General features: G+C 40.3%; 1 protein-coding gene across 1 annotated transcript in view; it reads right to left on the bottom strand.

Moving 5' to 3' along the window:
• LOC124182168 (matrix metalloproteinase-2-like) overlaps window positions 1-18,768 on the bottom strand; it is a 153,876-nt gene that overhangs the window by 91,341 nt on the left and 43,767 nt on the right. Inside the window, exons 2-3 of the mRNA XM_046569089.1 lie at window positions 14,247-14,348; window positions 12,648-12,844 (exon numbers count right to left, since the gene is read on the bottom strand). Of these exons, the coding sequence (XP_046425045.1) occupies window positions 12,648-12,844; window positions 14,247-14,348 (299 nt within the window). The remainder of the gene's footprint in view (window positions 1-12,647; window positions 12,845-14,246; window positions 14,349-18,768) is intronic.

Below are 18,768 nucleotides of genomic sequence, written 5' to 3'. Positions count from 1 at the left end.
TGCAGATTCTCCATAAAACTCCCGTTTGTGATAAACAAAAAGTCACCAGCAAATTTCAGACCAATCGCATATAATTTAGAGGTCCCGTTGGCGAGTTGATTTCGCGTGAAAATATAAACGAAAATGCAAAAAATATGATGATACCTTATTTTTTTTTTTTTGAGACAACGATATTTCATAAACAAACAAAAAAAATGATGAAAACTTTTATTTCCATTGAATTTTCAAACGATTATTCTTGATTTGTCCAATTTTCTTCTCACTTTTCGTTCGGAATAATTCTCAAACCGTGCAGACATTGAATAAAATATCCGAGAGACAATTTTTGTACTAAATATTGTTGCCTGGAAAAAAAAAATATGTCTCTCGATATATTTCATTCTCGTCTATGTATTTTCGCGCGAAATCGACGGTAAGCATTTATTTACACGTTATTACGCTTGTAAGAACGAAAACTCGAAAGCAGGACGTCTGAATCTTATCCAACGGAGCTCAAAACTTGTAGAAGAATTTTTTTTTTTTCCCCCAAGTGTTTGTTTTATTTCTTAAGTTAACCAATCTCATACCGACGCACAGTATGGATATACGTACACGTGTATTAGCAATCGAGGGTGAATCGGCGGGAATATTACACAGATTAAACCGTAATAATCAGAATAGATGTCACAACAATGACGACATCAATAATAATAATAATAATAATAATAATAATAATAATAATAATAATAATAATAATAATAACGACAACAACGGTGGTAGGAACGCGACGTGCGGTTCCCATTGTTTTGACATCATCGAGGAGTGGACTTCGAGTGGCATTCGAACCCTCTGTGTATGGGGGGGGGGTTAACGCACGTAGCGTAGGTAGACATGGCCGAAAGGGGTAAAAGGGACGGGGTGAAGGAGGGGCGTGATTGGCTGGCATTGTCACCCTCGATCTCACCGGCGAACAATGGATCGGGTCACCCGCTTGTCCTTTACGCTTTGGGCCCTAACGAAGGGACACCGACAGACCTCCGGACGACAGCCGATCGACCGATCGACCGAAAGCCTCCGGCTATTGTTTTAGGCCTGTGTTATACATATATAGGTACCTTCGTAATACGCGACCAAACGCGCGGCTTCTTTCTGCGTAATATATGTCGACCGGCAAGCACTCCTTTCGGCGTGTAATAACGGTCTTGTTTTTCATCCCTCAAAAATTGTATTTGGGTTATACGGTGCCTTTTTCAGGGGTTTCGTATCCCGAAGAGAAGAAAACAAGAACCCTTGCAGGAATCACATCGTTGATCGTCTTGCCGTCTGTCAGGAACATTTTTCTCGGGAACGCGTAGAGGTGTCAAGTTGAAATTAATACACTGAGAGATATTTTTAATTCAGGTTACCGCTCGGTCGTTAACTATTATTTTTTTTTTTAACATGATCGAAAAATATAGTTATACAAGTACCTACGTATAATGCAATGTAAGCGAAAAATGAATAATCATTTTCAAATATATTGAATATTATATATATATATATATATATATATATATGTAGCGATATTTCACTCTAAAAATAAGTTTCCATATTCGGAAATAATTTAAATGAAATTTCTCAACCTTATCGCATATTGTACGATTATATTTTTATTTTTATTTCCGGTATGTTACGTATCAAAATACTTTTAACAACGAATGAATAGCGAAATGCGAGGGGAAAAAAAAAAACGTAAAAAGTTCAACGCGTCACAAAGATGAAAGTGAATTTTGTTCTTATTAAACAGTTTTACTCGATTGGCGCCGTGTGAATAAAAGACATTTTAACACGGTCTCTTATAAAAAGTACAAGACATAAAATTACGTGTGATAAAATCCTCGAGTCAAAGCTGTAAAGTACTTTAATACACGTTATATTACACAACTTACATGTACCTATGAAATATAAAGTAACCGTGAGTAATGAAGTAAGGTAAAAACGGGAAAACAGAACGAAAAGGAGAAAAATAAACAAACACTGTGAAGAAAAAAAAAAAAAAAAAAAAAAACTACCACGAGAGAAGACAAACAAAACTTTACAGCTCTCGCAAAGTTTAAAAGCAAGAGGTTAAAACGGGCCCGGGGGTGAAATAAACGTAAAAAGAAATTAAACAAGAAACAGAAAAAAAAAAAAAAGTGTGCGAGAGAGAAAGAGAGAGGGAGAAGTACATGAATAATTTAAATCCCGTCACCGGCGGATGTTCAAATTCACCTTCCGGGGCTTTCCGAGTTGTGGCAGTAGCCCCGTTTTTGCCTCGTTCAAACGAGACCCCCGTAGAAACGAGGAGAGGGTTGAAATTTTCGACCCCTGATCAATGCCCCTGCATCCTGGAGTGTACGAAGAGTACCTACGACACAACATATAGGAACGTTGCTCGGCGGGGAAGCGAATCTCTTTATAGTTTCCGCGACGGAAAAGTGACGTCGATAACTCGTAACCCGGGCTTTTAACGAATACTCGACACACCTCCCTTGCATCCTTCCCAAGGTGGGGGTAGGTGCTCCATCACCCCGTTCACCGTGATGCAGCTCTCAATGTGCACTCGTCGGTTCGTTGACCCCGTCAAAGTCAATTTGCGAGATCTTTAGGACCCGAAGTGGGACCTTGCTGGAGGCTGGTAGACGGAGCTGGAATTTAAAGTTTGACTTTGACTGGACAAACTGGGGAGGGCTACTTAATCGATTGGACCTTCGATATTCGGGGACGACTTTGCGCTTCTTTGAAAAACTTTGAAAGCCCAGCTGCCTCGCGGCTTCTCCGTGACTCTGGTCTCCAGAGCTTCCTCGGTCCCCCTTTCTTAATTCACTTTTTACTAAAGAAATACTCCAGAGGGTCTGTTTAGCGTCTTTACCGTCGCTTCGGCCCCTTCTCGAATACCAATTATGTACCACCGTGCTGGGTATGGGTGCTCGTCGTTTCTCAAGTAGGTATGAAAAAAAAACCCAAGTCGCCGGTCTTTCCGGTTGTATGGGAAAATGAGGATTTCATACATTTCAAACACTGATTCACTTGAGGTAAGCGTACCAGTTATTGACCCTGTCACAATTATTTACCTTATCCTTGCTTCTAAAATTACCAAAAAACAAATTTCTGACGTCTAACCGTCTAGCAATTTGTTTTTAATCATCGAGACATTCACAATTCACGATTTTGGAAAATAAAAGGGTCGATAAAATTAGGTCTGAACGTGTCAATAACTGGTAGACTTATCTTAAATGCAGAGAGATCGTTACCCCGAATGACTATTTAATCATTTGATTCGCAGATAGAAATTAGCTAAAGAACCTGACGAGCAATCTGATATTTTATTCCGTAACCAAAGAAAGGAGAATAATAACTGCAAGAAGAACGGTAGGCGAAGAAGACGATGGAGACGGAGGGAAGAAAAAGCGTCAGGATAATAGAGCAAGAGAAAAGGATTCGAATGCGATTTAAACATGGTAACCAGTAAAAAATCTCCAACAAATTCAAGGACATTACAGAACATTTTCAAGTTATTCAAGGACGTTAAGGAGAAATAAAAATACACCGAAGCACTGTACATAATCGGAGCGACGTACGACATATACGTCATCTTTCTACTACAAACTGTTAGTAGAGAAAAACGAAAAACGAGATTCGAGGCGAGGATCCACTTTTTGAAAACAGTTGCTCGACGAACACACAGATAAATATATCATTCGCAGCAAACCTTAAGAATAGAATATTTCCAGAACCTCGAGGACTTCCAGGAGCACCGGACACCATGTTAAACACACTTTTCCCCGTCAGATTGGATAGCCCGGTTTTTCTTTGTATTCGACCACCTCGCCAACTTCCAACCGCAAAAACAAAGACATAGCGTCGCCGTCTTGCCGGATGGTTTACCCATTACGACCGTATACCTACGTGTAAAGTACGTACCTTAGCCTACTTCCAACCCTCGTGAAAGAGGGTTCGAATCAGAGCAGGGAAAAATGAGGGCGGGTTAAGCACGCGAAGATAAGGGGGAGGCCTAAAGCCTCGATCAGCCGGAAAAGAAGCTGGAAGTGCGGGAAGAAGAATATAAATGCAAGTCGACTGAAACGTAGAGATGACCGAGTGTGCGTGCGTGCGTGTTTCGGTATGTTTCGGTATGTTTCACGGAAAACGCGCGTTAACGGAGCCGCCCTTCCTCACCGCCATTCGTTCCGCTTGCGAAGGGTGCCGGCTGTGAAGGATTATTGGCGGATTTGCAATATCACCCGAGATCCTCTCTCCCTTATTTTCTCGCTCCGCCTGCGTCCTTGCATCGTTTCCTCCCTCTTTCTCGCACAACGCTGGACGTAAAGTGGACCAAGTACCTGTTCCGCCGTAACTATTATACCCACTGCCTCTCCCACCCTTGTGTATTATACATCGAATACGCCTGCGAGGGTGGCTTTCCAGCCTGACACTTTGGTGGATGGGGCTTTACGATATTCATCGCTGGGTGTCTAATAATTCAGGGTTGCGAGGCGAGGATCTCTTCGTGCATGCGTAGGTAACCGGAGGTCATATTCAGAGCGTTTCGCCCCTGAGGTAACGCGTCCGAAAAGTGACGAGAATACGAAAAGCGAAACGGCAGACAAATTCAAGATTACATATTTCCGGACTACGTCAAGAAAACGGTTCAAATGTGTAACATCAAAGTGAAATCTGGCCTGAACTTTCCTCGTTACCGTATTTCCATGCCGGCGGGGTAAAGAGAAATTCCATCGTTAACCGACAACGAAAAGCTCGGGTCGTCTCTGTTTCGCTCCGCGTAATGCAGCGTCGATATCCAAAAGGGATAGGAGCTCGAAGAAACGAGCGAAAGCGTGCATCGCATGGATTATGTTCGTTAAATAGAAACCGGAGAGAGCAACAGCTCCGTGACAACAACCGCAACGACGAACCGATCGATGGTTATTTATTAGTAAATGTTCGAGCGAAAACCGCGTCTCGTTCAACTTTTTCTCGTTAATATACCTAATAGCGGTATCATTTTACCGGCGGTCTTCGATAGCTGGCCGACCAGCCAATCGTTTACCTCGGAGCATCAGATATCGCGAAAAGTTTTCTCTGCCACCGAAAGTCAATATAAAAATGAGGCGGAAGACGATACTTTAATGGTACACCGAGAGAACCTCCCGTGACCGCACATTCGGTTGATTCGAGTACTTTTTTCTTTCAGTCGAGTCAGGCAAGACTGTCTGCATTGAACACTGTACAAAATTGAGCTATTAAATATGACACAAATTTGCCGATGTAAACTACTGTTCGAGAATTTTTGTAATCAATTCGGAAATCCTACATCAGATAGTGTTAGACTAACTTCATCAGATTACCATAGATTCGAATCAGAAAGTGTTGGACTTACTTCGTCGGGTAGTCTTGGATTCACATCAAAAAGTGTTGGACTGACTTGATCAGGTAGTCTTGGATTCACGTCAGAAAGTGTTGGACTGACTTAACCAGGTAGTCTTGGATTCACTTCACAAAGTGTCGGACTGACTTGATCGGGTAGTCTTGGATTCACATCAGAAAGTGTTGGACTGACTTAACCAGGTAGTCTTGGATTCACTTCACAAAGTGTCGGACTGACTTGATCAGATAGTCTTGGATTGACATCAGAATGTCTTGGACAGACTGGAGATAGTTTTTGATCTATGTCAAACTACAGTTCATGGTATTCTACTCGCCATTTTCCTACAGTGCCTCACACTGCGTCGATATAATTGAGTAAAAAGAAAGAAACGAGGATTGAATTATCGCGACAGAAGCCCGCGGTTGAGTTGAATCCAGGGATGGTTTAATCACTCTCTACAGGCTGTCAAGTTGATCCCCGGGAATAGCGGCACGACGTGTTCCAGATTCTGATTCATACATTAAATCGACTCGTCGCAGTGCAGACAGTATCTCTTTCCCTCTTCCTCTTTCGCCCTCGCGGAACGATCCTCGGGTCCATTTATATAACCACGAAAACCCCGCGTCTCGCCTCAACCCCTTCTTTTCCTTTCTCCACGGAGGGATAAAAGGATGAGGGAAGATTTGTGTCCGATAAATTCTTGCGGCCTGAACCCGCCATTCTGCCCCGGCAAAACCCATCCACGCCGTGCATGCAGCCGGGAATCGAACCGTCCGAAATACACCCTCTACAGACTGCCACACCATATTCAGACTGACCCTCGACATCCGACTTATATACCCTGTTCGACAAGCTGTTGCACATCCGTTTTTGTTCGACGATTATTTCACAGTCCGTATTGCGATGTATGGCGGTTCAGGGTTGGGGTAAAAATATACAAGGATCAAAAAAATTCAAGGGCCACAGTGTCGAATTTTGAAACAAGCGAATTGACGACAAGATTTGCAAATACAAAGAATCCTTCCAATCAATTATCATTCGCAGACTGACTCGATCGGTTACACGGAATTCGTTTCATGGGCGGTAAATTTCTAAGAGAAGACACACTTTCTTCACAATTTATAATTAACTATTTCCTCTTCGTATAGCGGGAGTTTTTCTCATACTAACTGTTACATTATACCAAAGATCGTGGAGCCGGAACGTAACGACGAACGTCGTGTCGTTCGGATAAACGAAAATTAATTCAGAGAACAAGCGGGTGTCTTTTCGTCTTACGATCTCTACCCTCTCATCCGTTATTTCTTCTTCTTTTTCCCGTTGCTCACACTCGTGGTTACCATAATAACGACCCGCAAATTACACCCTTGATCAATCGCCGAATCTCGCGTATTATGCATCGACAGCGCAGCGGTGTATTTATTCCATAAAATCTCACCCCACTACGGGATGTATTATAATATATTATAGGTATAATATTGCACAGGGTGCAGAATAAAAAGAAAGTATGAGAAATTGAAACTGTAACAAAGTTGGACTGAATAGTCAGACAAATAATTATAACAACGATATAAGAAGGCTGCCTTTCAATTCTTGCATTAAAAAAGATGATCAGCTTTAAGATTAGAGCTGTGTTAAATTTTGTACAAATTCTAAAATGGATAGAAAAAAAATTTGACACGTCCCACAGGTTGTCTGTGGATGTGACTTCGTTCAAGAATTGACATTACGAGGGAGTTTTTTTGTTTTTTATTTCTTTTTTTTTTTTTCTTTTACTATATAAAACCTGTCCCAGTCCTCGACCCTCTGGCATCTCAAAGGAAGGAAGGAAGGACAGAATTGACGTTGTGAGTTCAGACTCGAATACGTCCAATAACACGTGCGCGTGACACGGCTGCGGGGTATTATAGTTATAGAAAAGCGTGTATAGGAAAAGCCTGAAGGTTGAACCAACAACGCCAGAGAACGAATCGCGACCGAAGTTAAACACTTAATTTTGCCCGTGTACTCACACATTCGTACAATAGTTATTTCAAAGTATTTTGCCAAGGTACCTTCTGCAATTTGACGGAAACAAACAATATTTACGAAGATTGTACGTAAATTAACGTGAAATTCTTTGCAACATTTCGACACTTGAGATCCAAACACTTTGCATGTGTTGAGTAAAATTCGTTAGAGTAAACCTCGCAAACTGATTTTACGTTGCAATTAGCAAAAAAGGATCGACGACAGCGCAAAATGGTTACTTGTACCACGTTTTTAGCAACACCAACAATATTCAAACAATTTTTTCAACGATACCGGTTTCACTGAACTTTTCTAGTTGCTGTAACAAATGAAATTTTTCAGAGTATACATATATACCAACAACATGTACTTGAATAAGTTATGCCTGAAATTTTTGAGCCATTGTAATATGCTGAACAGTTTTTACACACACACACACAATATATATATATATTATATATGGGTTAAAAATTTCATAATTCGTAGCAAGGAAAAAAGCAGCAATTCGTGCAGAAAATTCCCAGACAAATTATATAACGTTGCAAACATTCCATACATACCGAGATAGTATACCCAGTAAAAGTTGATATCCATAAAAATTTCAAACAGCTTGGTTAAAAAGTTACTCATTGGCCTCTTCCGATCTGTGGGATTAGTTCCAACAAGTAAAATTCCGTAGACCAAAGACCACGTCAGAGAGAAGTAATACGTATGTACGCATCGAATGAATAATTCCTGATAAACGCTTTATCGTCCTGAAATTCGGGGATATTTAAATGTGCGAACATACATTCAGGATCGAAAGGTTGAACAGCCGTCTAGTCTGAGCTGAGGGAGGAAGAGGTGGGGGAGGATTTAAATAGTATTTGCGGCAAATATTGCATCAAGAACGAGACGAAGTCTCCCCCCTCCCCCCCCCCCCCCCGTTTCGCGATGGGGTAATTCAATAAAGTTACGTTGAAATGGCGTCGAAGTGCGTACAAGGAGTGCGATCGAGGGTTGGGGTTGTGGAAATTACGGTAAAACCGGAGGTGAAATAGGGGCGGAAATGATTCCCGATCCCGCGATCACCGATTGACGCGTTGCGGTATACAGACGCGTAAGGAACATACCGACGAAACATTCACCGCAGAACGAATTACTTTCTTCCTCTCCCGCCCTCATCGCCGTCCTGAAGAAGATTCCGGTAACTTAACCAGGAATCAATTGCCGGCTGAAGCGGATGCCGGCACCCCTGAAGTTTTCCACAAACAGTTTTGCTGCGGGCAAATTATGGGGCGGTGTTGGAATTCCGATTTTCAAAAGCTCGGATAACGCAAAAATTTCGAATTTATTCGTGGCGAAACTTGATGCAAAAGGATATGAAAATTTGAAGAAACAAACGGCTCAAAGTTCAGACAGTGCGAAGTTCCGAAAGCGCGGAAATGAGAAAATTTGAACATCTGAAGAATCGAAATTCCGAATGATCGAAGATTTTGAGGTCTGTGAATTTCTGGCTTCGAGAAATTTCACAGCTTTGATCTTTCTCTGTTTTGAATTTACTCGGTAACTTTTCGTAACTCTTCCGTATCGTAACACCTGAATTTTCGGAATCTTACATTTCGACCGTTCGAGACTTTGTCGTTTCTGCAAAGTTTGATTTCTTTACTTCAAGTTTCGCCACGAAATATAATTTGAAGTTAGGCGATTTCGGAACTTTTCAAATTCAGAACTTCAACCCTGCCTCCGAATTATCATGCAACGATAATTATAATGAATGCTCATTCGTGCTCGTCGCGCAGTATTTTACCCGTTATTAAGTCCTTAAGGTATTCAAGGATGCAACGTAAAACGCGTTATTATACACGCAACACGAAACCCTGCGGTGTATGTACGCGGAAAGAATTAACCGAGGCGGAAATAAAGGCTGTAGCGTTGTGCGTGTATTCTATGTGTTGTAAAGGTGAAAAAGGAAAGGGGGATGGAAACGAGAGTCTGAATTTTTATACCTACGGTATATTATACACCCGAGTTGAATTATCGCAGAGAAGAAACGGAATTACGGAATGAGGAAATTGGCACTCTCGTTTTAATGAGGATACGTAACGTTACGCGCACACCGAACGGGATTACAATTATATTTCTATCTGTGCTTAACGAATAAATTATCAAGGCAGAGAAATTAATCTTCTCTTTCATTTTTTAGAAAAGAAGAAACTTTGACTGTTTTTGAATTTAAATTGTTGAAAAATTTCCTCACTCTCTGACCGATTGTGAATCGAAATTTACTTCTTTTAAAAACTTTTTCCCCTTGTCGAACACTTCGAAATTCTCCTCGTATAATTATTTGTTAATAATTCAAGTGACTCGGGCTGGCTGATATGAAGTGACGCGAAGAAGACGACAGGAAGGAAGGCAGGAAGGAAGGAAGGAAGGCGGGAAGGAAGGGAGGAGAAAGTAAAAGGCAGAGATCGAAGCTTGAGGGCGACGAGGCGTGGAGGGCGAATTACTGCCGCCCGACGGGACAAATAATCAGAGGAAATAAAACTAAGAGAAAGAAATAAAATAGAAGGAGCAAAAATGAACAACGGGAGAGGTGAAACGGGAGAAGGAGGCAGGAAAGAAAGAATCAAGGGCAGGAAAGTTACAATCGGAATGGAAAAAATAACACACACTCAGGGTTCGCCGCCGGATGGATGGGAGTAATACAGAAGCGTGTATTATTCCCCGGTTCCCGATGGAAAAAACAAGGAAAAATAAGAATGAAAGAAAAAAACACAGAGTCCCAGAAACTCCGTCGCGATTATTATTATCAATAACTGATAAAAGGTCGTTCAAATTTATCTTCCCGCGTATAATTGAAGAACGATATTGACGATCCCAAATTTGCGCGAGTCTTGAATACACCCGAAGCGAAATTCAGCAGATGCCTTATCTCGCCGTGTTTTACGACAATGAGGATCACGATTATGTATCTCCGAGATGTATGAAATATGTATATGAACCAAGGGGGGCCGAAATCAACGGAAGAAAGACAATGCGGGTGAAGGAAGAAATAGACGATTTATACAAATTTATAAGACGCGTTTCATCGTCGTGTTAATTCCACCTCGGGGCGAGTTATTGTTGTCCTGACTGAATGTAATAAAATTCGATCGATAGGTGAATAAACGAATTTCGAGTATGAGGTACGTGAGAGCCGATTTAAGAGTGCCGAGGCAATATGAAAAATGGATTTATTGTCGTGTCAAACGATCCGGAAAGGAAAATAAAAAAGAAGAAAAAACGATGTAAAAAAAAAATTAAATATGTATATATGCATATACTTCTACTTTTTTTCTTTTTTTAAATGAACGAATAATGGACAAGACTTGTGGATTATTTATTGTTTGTCCGCGGATCTGAGCGATCGGGGTATACTTGCGTAGGACGATCAATCATCTGGATGGCTATGGATCGAAATTTTTTTTCTTCTTTTTTTATTCCTCCTTTTTTTTTAACACCGAATATCCGGCTTTTCTACAAAGCCGGAGTTGGTATAGAAAAATTAATTTCGTTTCTCTCTGACTGTACATCTTCAAGTGAGAAATAACATTCCTCTAATTAAAATAATTTAACCGCTTCTAGTGCTGACAACGATTATCGACCGAATACAAGATGCCTGTATTACCGAATGACGTTACTTACCAACCGAGTCTCGATCGTGACGCGACTCACGAAGGGGTATGTAGGATTCTACTTTACCACGTGCGGTTCATGCTCGGCTTGGCAATGCAGAATTTTATAAATTTTCGTCGATTTAATCAGCAGAGCAACAATTAAGGATCTCGAAATTACCGAGAGCTTAACTTGTCGATTCGTAAACTGTAAAGAGTATATAAGCGAATCACGCGGTATTTTCATTATTTTCTTGTAACATAAAGAATGATACAAATTTTCAAGTGAATGATGCGTGTTTTATTGAGCTTAGAGAAATGAAACCAAAAATAACTACAGCGGGAATTTATCAAATAAATTTTGTTTCTGTTTTTTTTTTTTTCATGGAAGTGGAATCAAAAGGATAAATCGGAAGGGGCTAAAAACAAGAGTGATATTTTTACTTTTTGATAACGTAAACTTTTCTATCGGCACGTCAAGAAATATAAATGATCTCTCTCTATCTCTTATTCTGACGTAAAAAACGAATACACAAAACATCCTGACCTGATTCCTAAACTCGACTAACGAAACGAAACGAACCAAACCCGGCATTGAATCGCTCATTTCCTGCAATCTTATCATCGATAGTTTCTTTCACACTTTCTTCTTTCACACAATCTTTCAGCATTCCTTGAAAGATGAAATGATAAAATTGAGGCTTGAAATTTGGCTTCGTAACCCGAAACATCAGTTTCTAAATTGCAAACCACTATACTCAGTTTCGAAAATTGATTTTCCCTTCAAATGGAAAAACAAGGAAAAAAAAAGATTTAAAAATGAAAATCATCCCCGGTATTTTTGTTCGCGAAATATTCTCAACAAGATTCCGAGTTTGAAAAAGTTGTACTCCCGTTTTTTTTTTTTTTTTTCTTCCTTCTCCTTTATCTTTGTTGTTCTCGTTTTGTTATTTCCTTCGGATTCAGAGAACAATGACCACCTGCTAAGGAGATGCTGGCGCATGTCCCAGTGACGCTGTAAACGAAAGAAAGAAAATCCTATTCACGATTCTACGGCGCCTGCAAGTTTCTCACTGGTGACTGGCCTGGCGCCAACAATGTCAATGGCATTTCCGATCCAAGCCTTCATACTGTTGTACAAATATAATACACGTATGTGTGTAATTTGTACCGTTTTTTTTTTTTTTGTTTTCTACTCCCACGAACGTCGCAACAAAACATGAATTTATGTTATTAAAGCGTATCAATTATTATCATCGTCTTACTTACTAAGTGCCTATTTTGTATGATAGTTGAGAGGTGGATGAATATTTTTACCTGAAATTGAAAAATCTTTCGAACGAAACTATCAAACTTTTCCGCTATTAAGACCGCGTACTGAAAGTCACGAAATTTTCGTTTCATATGCACCGTTTCAAAAAAAAAAAAAAAAAAACGATATAATCGATTAATCGATTAATTTTTACCGATTCAATCGAATCGTTTGCGATTCTTTCTTTTTTTCTTCCGTTCATTCTTAGCTTAGCGGCCATCGCTGCCGAACGACACAAAAGCGAATTTCTTTATTATCCAAATTTTCGCGGCGCAATATCAAATTCGTCATCTCGATGATAGTAAATAATGAGAGAATCACTGACCTCCACGTCAGATTGGTGTGATCCCACTTCTGGCCGTGAATAGCGTATCGTTTCTGTCGTCGATGATGAATCCCGTTGAAATTCGCCCCTGTCGAAAACCTCGAATCCGGTTTATCAGGGAGGGCGCATCGCCTCGCTTTCATCAGTCGTATCGTTGCCTCGTCGATTTTTCCCGTCACCGGTATTCCTCCGAAACGCTGAAAGGGCACAAGAATGTTTTTTTTTTTTTTTTTTTTGCGATTTTCTTCCGCTTGGGGGCCATTCAAGTATTGGCTAACGCATTTTTTGCAACTTATTGCATCCCACCCCCAGTGCTAACGATTCGTAAGGTTTGGTTGTTTTGCCCACCACCGTTATTCAACGTTAGCTAACGCTTTTTCAAAAGTTTATCGGCAAATCGATTCGATGCCTGGTAACGGCAGAAATGCCATTTATAGTCACATCCTGATCAATTTATTCCTACTTTATTAAATATTAATTATGGTTTATTACTAATACACATCAAGATGTTCAGTAAAACGAGGATCAATTATTCGTTGAGTATTAAATACATCGCGCATCGTCTTTCTTCTTGAACGCATGCGATAAACGTTATATCTGCTAAGATGTTATTACTTAGCGAATCGTGCATTGTTAACACCTGCTTTTAAGGAAAATTCTTTATCATTCTCAATCGGGCGGCTCGTCGGCTTCGAGCACGCACTTCGAATTTCCTACGTTAGCCGACGTTTGCCTGGAATGCCTAAACTGCTATAGGGTAACATTTGGTAACGTTTCTATGAATGGCCTACCCTTGTTTCAGAGTTAGCTAATACTCGAATGGCCGCTCGCGTCGGTCGTAAGTAACCGATCCCGGCATCCGAATTCACCAGAAAATGTACCAACCGATCGATTTCGCCAGTTTTCAACTTCGAAATTGAACCATATCCGTTGGACAAATAATACGCGATTTGAACAGTACTCGAGAAGCCAGAAAATCAGAAGATGCGAAGCGAAGCGAAGCGAAGCTGGATCGAGTTCCACAGGTTGTAGTCGGGAATTCGAATGAGAAATTTTCCATCGATTGCCTCGCTCGGCGTGGATAAAATAAAAGGAGGAGGTGGTGAAGCTTGTGAGAACGAAGAATAGAGGTAGAGGAGAACTAAAAGAGAAGCGGGCAGAATAAGGAGGAGGAGGAAAAGAAATAAGAGGATCGGACGGGAATTCAGGAGAATCGTCGCGAGTCACGTCCGCGGAAAAATGATTTTGCATGAAAAATCCTTCGTTACATAACACGAGACGTGCTCCGGGTGAAAACGATGTTACAAAACTCTCTCGGGGTCGAGGCAATCCGGTTGAAATATTGAAAAGTGTAAAACGAAGCGTACAGCAGCGGTAATAACATCATTTGCGGAGAATGAAGCGGCACTATTTTCCATATGAAAACTGTAAGCATCGGGGATTGAATAGAACGCGGAATAATTACTTTTACGAAAGAATAGCCGATCCGTCATTTCCGTTGTAGACGCGAATTGAAACGCTACACCTGTCTCCTTTTAATTTCCATACGCGGATTTTCGCGGAAACGTAACAAGGAACATTCTTGATTTTCTGACTCACCTGGAGTTCCTTTATGGCTTCGATGAGCTGAGACTCCGTTCTGAGGCTTTGAAGCTTCGGATCGGTTTCGGGTAGGTATCCAAACTGGGTGAGATACCTTTGCTGAAACACATGGGTAAAACAAAGCGATATGAGTTAATTGGAATTATTCAACGGAATGAAAGAACTGTGGGAAAAAATATTCCCCTCTTATTCGATAATTGGCTCCCAAGTGTAGAAAATTTTAGCGAGAAGAGCGGTCGGTAATGGAATTAGTTTCAGGATACCCAGCCGGAGATAATTCCAACCAAACGCAAAAGATAAATGAGATTCGTCATTTTGAATGAAATTTATCCACCAAATGTATGGACAACGAATTATTATACAATTTTAATACGACCTCAAAACAGAGATCAGTAAAGCACAATTTTATGCAACTGATCAATAAGATCTAAAGATTTTTTATATTTGAAATTTGCTTCTGAAAAATTTCTTTTCTTCGAGTAGGAGAGATTTTCATTTTCATTTTCATAGACATTTGACCCTGTTAAGTAGAGAAGATTTTTATCATTCTATCGATCGACTAATTCTTCCATCAAACTGTGCGACCGAAATATTTGTGTATCGCTCAGCTTCGGGCGTAACTCGGTATATATATATATATATGTATATATACGCAAAGGGGGGGATTGGGATAGAAAATCACAGGCTCGAATGATCCCAGACGAAGCGTCTAACGACGAGAAGCTTGTGAAGTGTATAACGATAAGGCGAAAATGGGTGTATCGAGTCGAGAGGCGCGAAGCTGTAAAGAATTAAGTTACACGTGTCCGCGGGGTGTGTGTGTGTGAGAGAATCCGAGTGAACGAGCGATGAGAAATCGAATAAGGAACGAAGGAGAATAAGAAGCGCGTCATGCAGCCGCGGCCTGATCGGAGACTCGGGAGGAAAAGTTGCAGGGAAGCAAGACTGCCGCGCACGTATTTTTGTTCAAGTCAAAAATAGACCCCTGTGTGCACGAGATGGGATTCCTCCGCGTGCTTTATGCCCCGAATCACACCGTGGGTGGAAAAGGAGGAATAGAAGGTGGAGGAGGTGGAAGAGAGAGAGAGAGAGGAGAGCTCGATGGATGGAGGTGTAAAGGTCGGAACGTGAGGGGAAAATTGAACCACTGTTGAAAAGTCTCTTTCGCGTTGGGTTCATCTGTGCAGAGACAGTGAAAAGAGAGAGAGGGAGAGAGAGGGAGAGAGGGAGAGAGAGATTTCGGCGAAACTTGGACGGCTTCAATTTACGAAAAAACAAGACCGATCACGAACCAGCCCTCGAATTTCTCGTTCTCACGCCGCAGGTTCCAAGTTTATAGAGAAAGGAAAGGATAATATACAATTCGAATTTCGAAATGCAAATTCAGACTCGTGATTAAGGATTTTAAAACCTTCGGATACCGTATTACATGAAAATATGAAGATTTTTTTTTTCATTTTGAATCACTGTAACGGATCCATCATTAGAAATTTTGAAAGTCTGACTTTGGATTCATTGTCAATAATCCAAAAAACATCCGCCTGTGAGTTTCTGCCAAACTCGGAATATTTTTAGATTTTTTATTTTGCAAATTGAATTCCGACTCGGGATCAGCCACCCCAAAAAACCGACGATTACCAATATTCATCAAAATCCAAAGGTTTGTACTTTCTTTCTTTTTTTAGCTTATCGAATACGCCAAATTTAAAAAAAAAAACCTCACGGTACCAATTTTCATTGAAATCCATTCATCCCCTCTTAAGATCTCGTTATTTTTATTACATCGTTTGGAATTTCGTTGTTTAAATAATTGAAAAAGTACCGAACCGATCAAAGCCAAAATCCAATTAGTTTTAAGTTTGTAAATAGCCGCGTCGATCAAGATTAAAATCATTGAAATCCGGTAACTCGTTCAACTCAACTTTTCATTTTCCAGTTGATTACAGTAACTTTTCCTTGAAGGGAAACGGGAAGTTAATAATTCAGCCTTTGACACCCCGAAAAATATTTCGAGGAAGAAAAAGTGGGAAACATTTCACCTATCTTGATAATATTTTCACGCTCACTCGACGATTGCAGGTCAATTCAGGATTGATTTCGTTTCTTTTTCTTCTTGTGCGTTTCGTCGTTTCGCGATACGTATATATATATATATATATATATATACACACACACCTGGATCAAAGCCCTGGGGATTTGTATAATAGAGGGCGATTTACCCCGCGACTCTCGACATCCGCATATTACACAATATCTGTCCCCGTTGGCCGAGAGGAGTAGAATTATGAGGGTGAAAGAAAAAAAATATTAACGTACCATAAGGTGAACGGTGTAACATAATGGAAAAAATATGAACCACGGACGCGATTCGCAAATCCCCTGCGGCGTGAATCCGAAAACACCCAACCCCATTTACGATTTACCAAAAATTATATCTCACCCGCCCCATTTCGATTTGGTGTTTTTTTTTTCAAGTTTTATCAACGATACTTCAGATACTCTGGGTCGAAAAATTCTTCAAAAAAATTGCAATTGGATTTTTCGTCATGTACATTCATACAAAAAAATCGTAAAGCTTATCTGAGATATCGACGTAGAATTTTGATAGAGCCGTCATGGAATGCCCCATATATATATATATATATATATGTGTGTGTGTATGTATACATATTTTCCTCGCCAATTGCAGACCAGCCAAATAACGCTCGACTCCCGTACGCTTTATAATTATAATCTACTCATTGGCACGTGCGCGGTTTAACCGCAGATTGTTTGCCAATTTGACACGCTCGCGTACTTTTCGCGCACGCCTCTCAATCACACTCTGCTATATATGTATTGCTCAGTCGCATAATCTGTGCATAAATCTAGACGCCGTTTACAAAGTATATCATACATGTACAGCATTGATACTCTAAAATCTACGAATGAAGAGCTTCTGTTTTTGCGAAAAAAGTTGTACTCAAATTTGGAATTTTTATTCAAAAGTTACGCCGCAGGTACGTGTGAGGTAGAAAATATAATCGACGAATGAAAAGAAAATATTGTAACGAAGGGTACAAGGAAATGTTAGAAACACAAGTATTATTGTCGAAACAGTCTTTTTCCAAACGTTGACTTGAGAGCAACCATATTTCTTGAATATACGGTATTGTCACGTATTTTCTGTGCAGTTTCACTGCATTTGCTTTACTATCGGAGAACGCGTTTATTTTCTTGTAACCCAAATTTACAATGTATGATAAGAACTTTTTTTTTAAACCTTACGTTAACGTGATAGTGAAAATTTTTTAAGAGGGAGGAAAAAACGGTGCGAGTTACCAGATTTCAACGATTTTCGTCTCGATCGACGTGGCTTTTCCAAACTTAGAACTGATTAAATTTTGGCTTTGATCGGTTTGCTACTTTTTCAATTATTTAAACAACGAAACTCGAAACGATGTAATAAAAACGATGATATCTTAAGAAGGGATGAATGGATTTGAATGAAGATTGGTACTGTTAGGTTTCTTGGGTCGCTGATAACAAATCCAAGGTCAAACATTCAAAATTTGTAACGATGGATCCATTACAATGATTCAAAATAAAAAAAATCTACAAATTTTCACGTAATACGGTATCCGAGGGTTTTAAAACCGTTAAACACGAATCTGAATTTATAGTTCGAAATTCGAATAAAATATTATTCTATTTCTTTCTCAATGAACTTGAAACCTGCAGAAGTTCGAGGCCTGGCTCACGGCCAGTCTAAATCCGCTTATATTTTCTTCGAATGCTTTCTTCTTATCCGATAGAAGGATGTGCGCGTACCCAAATAAACATATAATACACATGTAGGTACGTACCTTTCCAAACAAGAAAATAGAAATAAAAGCGCTCAACTTTCGTCTGGTTGAAAATAGTCAAGTGGTGCTTTTCCGAACTAACTGCTGGACGCTCGGCGTTCTTCGACACCTGGCTTCATTTTTTACGAACGCCACTCAACTGTTCCAACCATATGCGTATATCATACACGCGTGTATAGCCATGAGTAATAAAAGAACCTCGAACCCGTATAAATGAATAAGAATGTCTCACCGTCAGCCATACAACGAAGGAAGAATATAAAGGATTGCGAAAACCGTTTTCACTTTTGTCACACGCGTTTTCTTCTTCACAGAAATTGCACCGATTTTACACAATACATCGACATCCCCGATTTCCGTTTCCATTTCCGGATATCTTCGATTTACTCTCCTACGTAATTCAGGTCACTTTGGATTTTCAAAGGTGAACCAGGGGCGTCAAGACGTGTAAAGTAGCTCTCAAAAAGCTGACCCAGTCTTTTGCGGGCAACCCTCCAGAATGTGTTTTCGATATAGTTTTTTAAAAACGAAGTTCTCCGTAGAATTCCTACCGTGACAAGTCTCGACTGACACACCGCGGTGTCCACTTTCGGTTTCGATCTTTAAGTCGCGAAGCGAAACTCGGGTTCCTTGTCTGGACAAAGGGTAAACGGAGGATCCCGACTCCTGCACGA

The sequence above is a fragment of the Neodiprion fabricii genome, chromosome 5 (genome assembly GCF_021155785.1).
Source record: "Neodiprion fabricii isolate iyNeoFabr1 chromosome 5, iyNeoFabr1.1, whole genome shotgun sequence".
Classification (NCBI taxonomy): domain Eukaryota; kingdom Metazoa; phylum Arthropoda; class Insecta; order Hymenoptera; family Diprionidae; genus Neodiprion; species Neodiprion fabricii.
Note: the sequence above shows the minus strand (reverse complement) of the source record. Positions and strands in the feature narration are given on the sequence as shown.